Below are 11,639 nucleotides of genomic sequence, written 5' to 3'. Positions count from 1 at the left end.
GGTCAACATTTAGGCTGTCAAAAGTTGATGAATAAAAGATTTTAATTATATGAAAGGAAATAAAAGTTTTAAAAAACCGAGCTCAATGTATTATTTGATTAAACTACAAATGTAGATTTCTTATGGTCATTTCCTGAGGGAGGAAAATGTAACTGTGTTTCTAGGGTGATTTATAACCAAAGGCTTAGGATCTGTTTTATATGACAAAAATTGGTCAATTAACATAATCTTTATCTTGTACACAGAGGACTGCAGAAGAAATTCTCATGAAAAAAGCAGTGATCGATTCATTGCTTAACAAAAACATATTCAATCCCTTTCCCACTCAAATAATTTAGCCGTGGCGAAGTTTCTAATCAGACCATGAAGTGACAATTACAGATCAACTGAAGAAAGGAGTATCATTTTTTATTTGATTTAAATCCATTTCATATACAAAGCTAATGTATTATGTACAAAATAAATGTACATTCTTAAAAACTGTTAGAATACAAATTTCCAAAGGACTAAAAAAAGTGCAAAATTCTCAATTATCTTCAACCATGCTATACAGAAACAAATACTAGCTCATATACACACACTGAAAAATTTTAAAACAGGACTCACCCTAAGAAAACAAGACATACAACTTATATATTTAATCTTAAGAGGATGAGGAAGGAAAGAATGTATTGCACCAAATTTACAGTAACTTCATTTTAATGAGAAGACTAATCAAAATTATTTACACATTTTTATTAAATCTAAAAGTTTCACAACTTTAAGACCACTTTTTTGGCATACAAATATTGAGTCACAGTTTGCAGTCAATAATTAGGTATAAATAAGGCTTGATATTCTTTCTCATGGTCAATTCCAGTAAAATAAATGAGAAGGACCATTTTATGATAACCACACAACTTTCTCAATTCCTTAAATATTTAAGTAGCAGCACGATTTGCAAGTTATTTTTTTCAAACACGTAATTCCAAATTTTCAGCTATCCTCCTCTATGTGCACATATATGTATTCAAGTCACTGTCACTATCTATGATAACACTGAAATGTTCCTATTTAATCTGGGTCCCAGAAAAACTGACATAAGATACAAACATGTCTGATATTTTTCTCTTAATGGATTCATTTCTGTAGCAATGCATCTGATAGAAAAGGACTCTCTAGCTAGATCTCTGCTTACTTTTTGCTAATTGTTTTTCTCCAACTACATAAAGTGTACAACTGGAGGAAAGAAAGCCATACTTCTTAAGAGTTTCTGAAGACAACAGACCAGGCATACAGTTTTCTAACAGTTTTTCTTATGTAAAGCTAACTATAAAATAAATAGTATCCAAAGATATTTTTGGTGATAGTATTTCTGAATCACAGAAAGAAGTAAAATGCAGAATAGGAAAAAAAAGTCTAAAATGTAAAAGATCTTTGACAGTAAGATCTTTGCTGTAATATGCCACACTTTTGGAAGAACATAGAAACTATTATAAATAAATACTTAAAAAAGCAATCAAAACCCCAAAGGGAGAAATAGTTATTCTCTTTAATCCCTATATAAGAAATTAAGAGGCTGAATTTTTTCAGTTAAGTGTGACAACTGGTATCTCCTTACCAGAACCATTTTCTAAAGTATTTATTGATTAATGTAATTTTAGCATTCTGAAGAGCAAAATAATGTCAATCACAGATAAGTTCTTTCCCTTCAAAATGCAAGATGTGCATTTGTTGAATTTGTAGGTTAAGCCCACTAAATCTTAAAATACATTGCTTAGATGGGAAATATTTCCAAGGTAAGGAACATAAAATATTGTATTTTAACATTACCTAGTTAATACACTGGCTACCAGAGAACCCCTGGTTTTAGTACATATTCAGTTGAAACATATAACCAAAATAAAATTTCAAAAGGTCTAACTGGAATAAGACTTTTAAAGTTTTTATTTAAAACAATAAAATATAAATTTTTTCTATCTTACCTAAATCTTAACTTGCTTTTGTTTTCTAATTACAATGCTACATTTAATAAGGAGCTAATCATTTTGTACATTCAAAAATAGTTATAAATTTTAAATAATGTGACAGCCATTATGTAAGTGAAAACATACACACAAACACCCAAAACTCCACTAATAGTCAATTTAGAAAAATGAATGGGTAATTCTTTCAGTGACAGAACTGTGCTGTTGTTAGTGTTATTTTGGTAATATTTACAAAATAAGTTTCCAAGGAAACATTAAAACTATACCACAGAAAACAAATGTTAGATGAATAACTTTCTACTTGTTCTTTTCCTTTGAATTTTCAGTTCTTAAGATTATAGGCATTAACACAAAAGTGAACACAGTTGTATCTCTGTCCTTTTATTTTTTACTACAGCCATTAGCTTCATAGGTCCAAATCCTGTAATGTGTTTAGAAACCACTCACATGTAACAAATATCAGTGAGATAATCTAAGATATGTCTGATGAATTATACAATCTAACCAAAATGTATATGATAATACAACCACTTTAACAGACTCTTATACTGAAGAAACTCTTACACTGAAGAAAAAAATCTTATACTGAAGAAAAAAAAATCATGTAAAAATCATGTAAAATCCTGTATCTAGGATGTTTTTAATGTAGAAAATTGCACTGTTTCCAATATATACCTAAATACCTTAAATGTTAATGCTTTATTTTCTGAGACACTAGGACTTTTTATATGAAAAAATTGAAGATTACTTCCATAAAGTCATCGAAAGTACTTAGGGAATATACCCAATTCTTTTTAATGAGAATAATTCTATTATTTCCTTTAAGGGTATAAGAGATCCAATTCTATTTTTAAACCTAGCATTTTGTAAATCATGCTTTTTATTGATACTTAAAAATATTACCAAATTCAAATATGCAAAAATATTTGCTAACAGACACTTTTTTTGGAGCCACTATTAGTTAGAATATTCAAATGTGAAAGGTTTGAAGAAAATTATAAGAACAATGCAACTGAAAAGGAAATTTGGTTGTTTCAGTAGCAAGCAAAATGAAGATAAGAAAGCCAATCCAAGTACATTTTAGATAAAATGTTTCCAAGGACAATGATTAAACCTATTTTCATATAAGCCTGGGAGATGGATATAATTTCTACAGCAGAAAATATTTTAAGACTTAATATATAAATTTTGAGATAATTTTTTTACAGCAAGAGACTCAGAAAGTCCAAAACAGTGCCTAAACTTCTGTATGTTTGTGTGTATATGTGTATGTGTGTGTGTGTGTGTGTGTGTGTGTGTGTGTGTATGTGGACAAATCTGATCTACAATCTCAGTGAAGAAGAAAGACTGGCTTAGAAAATGCTGAATTCAAATGAAAGAAGTAAAGTTGTGGCCAACATTTTAATAATATTGAAATGATAACTAGTAACACTGTATTGGTGTTGCAACAATGTCATCAGAAAAAGCACCACCAGGACTCTGATATAGAAAAACTCTTCAGAACAATGTTCTCAATGGGATCAAATTTAAAGCAAAGCAAATACTGGGTATATATGACAAATGAATTAGGCAAAAAGAATACTGAGAGTGGGTTTTTGTTGTGAGTGATAAATATTTAAGATTGGCCACTTAACTGGGAAAGAACAGAGTCAGTGGATGAAAGGAACAGTAAATTAGGACAAGCTAGGTGTCTGGCTGATAGAGGAAAACAATGGATTAGATTTAGAAAAGAAAAAGTATTTCATTTCTTGTATCAAAAATTATATCCTACAGGCAGGTTTAAGAACTTATTAATGGAAGACAAATTTACTGATGTATTTAAAGAGACCAACCATCACTCACTCATACATATCCTATGATAGTACATATTATCTAATATTTATGCTTAATATAATCCATGTACTTGCATCTTTTCATTGAAAAGGTGATAAAGATAATGCTACTTATTTTGTGAATGTAAATATATAAAATGAGTTAACCTTTTAAATTTAAAAGATTTTCATGAGTGATTTCATTAGTCACAATATAAATATACTTCACAGCAAAGGCCATATGTCAATCATCATTAAATAAGAATCTGGTATTCAAGTTAAAATTTTCTCTGCCCACTCCTATTCAAGTAAAATTTTTAAAAAACCCTTAGGTTAAGATTTAACTTTCAAATATAAATTCTAATTATTTATGAGGGTACCCTTATTCCTTCAGAAGTGTAAAAGTGACTTTCAATACCAGTTTTTTAAGGATAATTGTTACATGCCTAAGAGAAAAAAAGAAGACTCGCTGATGTTCTTGCTAATGACACATGAATACCTGGCATTTTCTCTCCTACAAAGGGGTGTGACCTAAAAGAGAAAGCACTGTGACCTAATGGAAGTTAATAGATAGAAACTTAATAATAGCCGACACAAGCTTCCCAGGCTTAAAAGGATTTTAAACCAACTGGACAAGCTTTATTTTTATATACTTTTCCAATTTCCATGCCCTGACCTATTTTTCCTTCTCTTCTCCAATTTTATCTAAGTAATGACAGAATACTGATTGGAGAGTTGAAAATTTACTTTATTTTCTAAACGAACACAGGTATTATATACTTTAATATTTTAAATCTCACTTCCTAAAAGTAAAATCATTATCGTAATATAAATCTCTTCCCATCACCAGGATACTGAGATTTTTATTTCCATCATTATTACCAGTGTCAAGAAACAAAAGCAAACAAAAGTTTCCTTAGACAACAAACTTCATAGCAGCCAAGTTGAGATACTATATTTATCAACTGAAATGTCTACCTGTTATTCCATTCTCATCACACTGTTGTTCATTTCTCCCATTATTAAGTAGAAACATTTTCTATGGATAACTTCTAAACACACCAGAATCTCCAAAGTATATCTTTCCAGTGATTTTATCTAGTCATTTGTAATTCAGTGGGCTACACTGTTTAAAAGAGGTTTATATTATTCAGCTAATGGTTCTACTATATGTGTTTACTTTAATAGATAAAGCTAACCTCCATTCCTTTAGATTGTTGCTAGTATTCTCAAATTTTCCTCAAAATCTTACATTTTTGGTTTTTACTTTTAAAAAAGTAATCTAAGGAAGAATTCTACAGCTCTAAACATTTATTGTTAGTGTAGGTAGGATATTTATTTTACTGTGAATAAGGTGTCTTCTATTTGTGATATAAAATGAATACTGCTTGTTTGGTTCTTCAATCTAAAAGGCAGCAAAGTAAAACACCATAAATTTAGGAATTTTTCCCTGATAATTTCAGTTAAACTTCTTTTTAACTTAAGCATCCATCCAAAATAATTCCAAAACCATTATTAAGTAACCTTAAAAATAAAGAAGGCAACCCTATGCCAAAATCACTGGATAAGTAAGCAAAAGAAAAATTTCCAAAGTTTTGATTCAGAAAAGTTTTCTTAAAAATCAACATTTTAAATACCAAAAATCAATTATGTTGGTTTTGCTGACTTGAAACCTTCTAAAAAATGTAATATAAAAAATAGAAAGAAATAAATAGAAGCAATAAATCTCAATAAATCATAATTATCTCTATTGATTTGTTTTGAGACATTGTCATCACAAATTCCTGAAGTCCTTAAAAAGGAAACTTTCACATTTCCATGTGCTCTATTTTACACCTGCTGCACCAGTCTGTTTCACTGTTACTTATCTAAAACATGACTGGTGGTTTTTTTGTGTTTTGTTTTTGTTTTTGCTTTCACTTGAATAAAAGAGAGGATTTTAAATAACTGTAAAGAAAATTCTTCTGTAAGTTTTTATTAGTCCTGACTTGAACAGATCATATCTATTCAAAAAGCTTCCATAAACAGAATCTTTTACTTCTGATGGATTTTTTTTTACTCATTCATAGGATTATAAAGAAAAGGGTATTAGATAGTAGGGGCAACAGAAGAAAAGAATTGCAGAGGAAAAGTTTCTCAAAGATTCCATGGAGAAGAGAATTCAATGTAAGGAAATCTACGACTTGTGGAATAAAAAGGAATATTATTTTATAAGACGCTATTATTTTAAGAAATCTTTTTCCCCCCTTCTGATTAGAGACCGCTTTATGAAAGCCACACACTCACTCACTCCTGAAAAAAGATGCAGTTAACACACAGAATTTCCACACAATTTCAAGGGTTCCATAAATTCCCCCAAACCCATGGTATCTCAGATTAAGGACACTTGGTAGTTGTAAAAGCTCTCTGACCTCAAAGATAATCTAAGAAAAGCACTTAGCTTTAAGAATCTCTTTGAATTCCAAAATAAATTTATCAGCCTTTTACATTAAAATATCAAACAGTAAAACATAATGTGACACTTAACTGTATATAATAAAATTAATTATAATCTTAAAAGTTATACATAACATGAAATAGAAATATGTCTTTAATAATTACTATACCTAAATGACTAGTTTAAGTGGTGCATTATCTTTTCAATTCATTTATCAATCACATGGAAGTTCTAAGTAAAAATGTTAATGTTTTCGGGTATCATTGCTAACACTTCTAACTACTGGGGAAACACATAGTATTTGCTTAGTAAAGAATAAGCCAAGAAATTTTGAACTTTGCAGATAATAAACTGTGCTACTTAAAGGATCCAACATCAAAATCATAATCAGCATTTTTTTCTTAATTATACTACTAATGAAATGCACCTGCAAAATATATCTTTCTCTTATTCCTACTAAACCTTTATTATTTAAGCATATAATAATACATTTCAGTAAGTTCTCATTAAAATATGCTAACAGTAGTGGAATGACCCAATGTACCGGTTTCAATAGTCTTATATTCAACTTATCATGAAAACCTGGAATTTACACTGAGTTTTGAAAATCTAAGTGTGCAACAAATGCCTTTAAAATATTACCTCCAATCAAGAGTTCCATAAATAAACTGATATGTTTTTAAATATGGTGGTCGGCAAATAGGAAAATGATTAAAGAATATATTAAAAGCCATGTCTCTCAACTGTCCCATCATCTGTACTCTTTTATTAGAAATACCTTAAATTTTGCTGTTTAGAATAATAAGGGAATTTATCCAACTTGTTTATTTTTAAGAAGTTTTTTTTTTTTAATGGATCTAACGATCTTTAGGAATGAACCACAAGTCTAATTCAAATGTATTTTCTCAAATCCACCTTAGTGTAGACCAAGATTTAGTCAATACAACTGGATTCAGTGTTAACCAGAAATTTTCAAAGTGGATAATAATATAACCTATGTCTTTATACACATTGCATATTCAATTTTGATAATTCCTAAAATGATTTTCAGTGATTAAAGCCCTGAAACATTTCAGACAGTTGAGAGATATGGTTAAAGTGACAAAGCAATAAATCAAGTTTCAGTTATCCATGAGAGAAGATGGAAATAGTAATCACTTGGAATCTTGAGTATTATATTCAGTTTCTCCAGCTGAAATCTGGCTGAGCCGCTTGCTAGATCCCCACAATTTTCGAGAAAGCTGACCTGAACGCATCTGTTTAAGGTAATCCAGAGAAATGAAGAATGGATGTTATTAAGAAAGAAATAAAGAGAAAAAAAATAGAAGTTGGATTGATATACAAGACACTGATTTTGTAGGATGCAGAATGTAAGTTTTGTTAGCAGAATCATTAACATTTTAATGATTCTTGATTAATAATAAAGAAAGGCTTCTCTATATTGATTGTCTTTCAATTAAGAAAGGTCTAATGCCAATGTGTAAATTTTAAAATTAAATGTCCCAGTTTGTCCAAATTACCAGTCCTTTCTTTATAAATTAAAATAATATATTTTATACTTCTTTAAAATAATCTTCTGAATTTATACTTTAGCTAATAAGACACATAATTTTGAGGATTTTCTCCTCTTATATTTAAAGTACTATTAATGCTAATCACAAGGATAAGACAAAAGTAAAATAATGTTCTGATGAAAAAATAATTTTAGATTATTTTGATATAAGAATTTCAAAAAATAACATTTAGCAACAGAATGATAAAACCTAATTTAGAAAACAAGTATAACATAAGCTCTCTGAAGGTAAGAATCATATTTGTTCACCATTAAATTTGTACCACTTAGCACACTTATCAGCATATAACAATTATTAAATATTAATCCAATTGGTAAATAAATGCCCCTCTCAAAGTGCTTATAATCCTAGGTAAGGCAAAAAAAAGGATCGATGTGGGACACATTTCTCAATCTAATGATATGATTTGTTGGAATTACTTTCCCAAGTATAATCTAGTTTTTAGTGACTATTTGTCTGCCAGACTTTTATAATGGTTACCCTTCTCTAGGGTACATTTATTAAAGGGATAATAAAAAAACAAACCTCATGCAAAGACACTTTGGCATATTTGTTTTGCATTCTGATTTCCAGAAACACTAGTTCCATTAATCTATTACCACTTTACCATCTGATTAATCAATATGAATTTCATACTGACAGTGTAAAATACAAAAATGATACATCACTTAAAGTGCACATTAATCAAGATTTTGATCTTTTTTTAAGATTTTGATCTTTTATGATAAATTTACATCTCTAAATAAAAATCTTTTTGTAACTAAAGCTCAATTTAATTTTTACACTATCATATGGAATTATATTTTAATTATGCAAGATTCTAAGTATTTGATTATATACTAAAGCAGATCCATACTTCAGCTGATACATCCAAAGATGTAAAACAGATAAAAAAAAATATTTTAATTCCAAATCTACACACAATTCAGATTCTATGTGTTGTAGACTACATAAAACTTTCAATGAGGACAAAAAACTTATTTAGTAAATAGTACAACACATTGATTTAAGCCTATAAAATGAAGCTGCTTAAGTGTTTTTTTTCCCCAATCAATTTTTAAAAGAAAGTGTGTGCATATAATGGTCACTTCATTTTTTAAAAAATTCAGTAAAATCAGAAACTGAAAAATTACCTAAGGAGGGGAGAGGCAAATTTAAAGGGCACTTGAGTAAACCACAGAAAGTGAAACATACTCAAAGAGAAAAAATGCTGAAAATGTTTTAAATATAAGTGAAATACCAAGATAACGGACTTGCTGACATTCTTTGGGGGACTGTTAAACCTGAAGGTAAATGGTGTAATCACTTTAATTTAGTAAGACATCTCTTTAGTTATAATATACTGAAAAGAGTATAAGAACTGATAAAACCTTAAAATATTCATAAAACAAAAAGGTTCCTATGATCCATGGTAGATTTATTAAAGTCAGTGACACTGTGTTATTCACTACTGACTTCTCTTGAAACAACTCCTACAGAGGCCACATTTTAGATTTCTCAGAAAAGACTGATGGTATCAATAAAAATTGATAATGCTTAATTTGATTCTATGTACTGCAATTACCTTTCTAGAAGAATCACTGTATTACTTGGAGTATAGCCACCAAGTTTTCTTAGGAACAGTATCAGATTTACGATATCTGAATGTTCAGTAATTGATAAACCATTAGTAAATAAATTTATAGTAAATATAGGAAACTCACTGAGAACTAGGATATTAAATGGAGATATTTGTAGTATTATGCTTTTACAAAGGGATAACTGACATACAGTCATACTGGTATTTACTGAAATTAAAGTTTTATTGTCTGAGCCTGTATTTAATTTTTTATAAAGGCTCTTATATATTAAAAAATCCAAGTAGTATCTTGAATCTAGATTCGTAAAGACATATAATACAAGAACTTTCTTATTCATTTACAGGATAGAAACTGTCAAATGTGTGCCTTCAACTGAAGCATAATATAAATATCACTCTTGAATACTAGGTTTATTCCGTTTTCATTTACTGCCCTTTGAAAAATCAAATTTGGTTTTTAATTTGTTCATCCATAATGGAGACTTCTGATTCAGCTGGAACAAAGGAGAACCAAAGGAATCCCCAATAGTATGTGAAAAGAAGTTCTTGATGCTATGTTTTACCTCAGCTGGCTTGCCAACACCCACAATAATCAATTTGCCATCTTCTAATCCTACAAGAATATGGCTGTATTCTTTGGTTACACAAACACAGTGGATAGGCATCCGCATGGCTAATGGACTCATGCTGAGATTCAAACTAGAAAAGAAATAAAACACACACACATAATTACATGGATACATAATGTATTAATTAATACCCAGAAGATAATTTAATGATCACCTGGTTCTCCATTTTTTTTTAATGTTTTATTTATTTCTGAGAGAGAGACAGCATGAGCAGGGGAGGGTCAGAGAGAGAGGGAGACATAGGATCTGAAACAGGCTCCAAACTCTGAGCTAGCTGTCAGCACAGAGCCCGATGCAGGGCTCGAACCCACGAACCGTGAGATCATGACCTGAGCCCAAGTGGGACGCTTAACCGACTAAGCCACCCAAGCGCCCCCTGGTTCTCCATTTTAATTTTACAGATGGTTAACTTAGATTCAGAAAGGCTGAATGGCCCACACAAGGGTCTACATTATAGCATTAATTAAAATACTTAATCTGTCTTTATTCTCACGATGTTTTTCTTCTAACCATATATACATGATCTCTCACTAAAAGATTTTCATCTTGTTGATTAAAAAGCTAAAAAACTGTGCATGTGCTGGTGATAAGGTCAATAAAATTGGTCTATCTGCCTTGTCTTAGAAGATGTAGTATATATAAATATATAAAATAACATAAAATATAATATTTAAAACCACAATGATAAAAAAATATAACTCAACTATGGAAAATATCCATGGCTTTCAGGATTATAAAATGAAGAATCCTCTGAAGTACATACGGTGTTTAGACTAACCTGCTACAAGATCTCATTACCTGATTTGAGATTTTCTTAATAAAACCCTGAATAAAACAAAATGTTGGAAAGACAGGACTCAAGTAAGTACTCAGTGCTCTCCCACAGGAGAAAGAATGACAAAAATGAGAAGGGAAATACAAATATAGGGAAGGATGTTGGTACAGAAATGATTCTGACATGAACATGGTAGGATAGAGCATACTGGATCAGGAAATGATTTATAAGAAAGGTTTGAGGGGGGGAAGAAAAAGAAAGAAAAGGTAAGTTGCAGGGGCCAAGATAGTCTCAGTAGTATAAATAAGTCACAAAAAAAAATTTTTTTAATGGAAGAAAAGAATGTATTTAGGCACAACAAATATATATACAGGGAATAACAGTGCTTTGTATATCTAAACCAGTAAATATGAAGAAGACAAAGCTTAAAAACATATCCACAATTTAAACATCCTTTTCCTTCACTTTAATAACAAGACTCCCTGCCCATTTTACACATATATACACACAACCATGAACACATATGTTAGCCTTAAAAATACCTTAGTTTGTTTTACCACAATTAAAAAAAAATTTAAACCCTAACTTTAGTTTGTAAAAATTCAAACTATAATTGAACAAATTTTTAAATCCATAATCTAGGCTTGGCACTATGAAAATTTTTTTCTATGTTTTTTTAAATTATACTTGTAGTAAAATATACATAACATAAAATATCCAGTATTTTAAAAATGCACATTTATATCTCATTTACTAATCCAGAAATTCTTTAGCTTCCTCAATTTTTTTCAGGGTTACCAAAAAACGGCATGTTCATAATAAATGATAAACCAAAAGATTAGAAATCTTTAATTGCTGATTTCCATT

The 11,639-nt window shown here is 29.8% G+C and overlaps 1 protein-coding gene across 9 annotated transcripts in view; it reads right to left on the bottom strand.

Annotated features, from left to right (window-relative positions):
- Nucleotides 1–382: 382 nt before the first annotated feature.
- The window catches only part of NBEAL1 (neurobeachin like 1), a 174,880-nt gene continuing 163,623 nt past the window's right edge, over nucleotides 383–11,639 (bottom strand). For 6 of the 9 annotated variants that reach the window (XM_077747670.1, XM_077747668.1, XM_077747669.1 and 3 more), the window contains exon 55: nucleotides 9,791–10,067. In XM_077747670.1, coding sequence (XP_077603796.1) covers nucleotides 9,791–10,067 — 277 coding nt within the window. Of the gene's footprint in view, nucleotides 7,472–9,790; nucleotides 10,068–11,639 lie in introns of those variants that run through there. The other 3 variants (XM_077747675.1, XM_077747676.1, XM_077747677.1) reach the window with 1 other exon arrangement.

The sequence above is a fragment of the Crocuta crocuta genome, unplaced genomic scaffold (assembly GCF_008692635.1).
Source record: "Crocuta crocuta isolate KB4526 unplaced genomic scaffold, BGI_CrCroc_1.0 scaffold159, whole genome shotgun sequence".
NCBI classification, from domain to species: Eukaryota; Metazoa; Chordata; class Mammalia; order Carnivora; family Hyaenidae; genus Crocuta; species Crocuta crocuta.
Note: the sequence above shows the minus strand (reverse complement) of the source record. Positions and strands in the feature narration are given on the sequence as shown.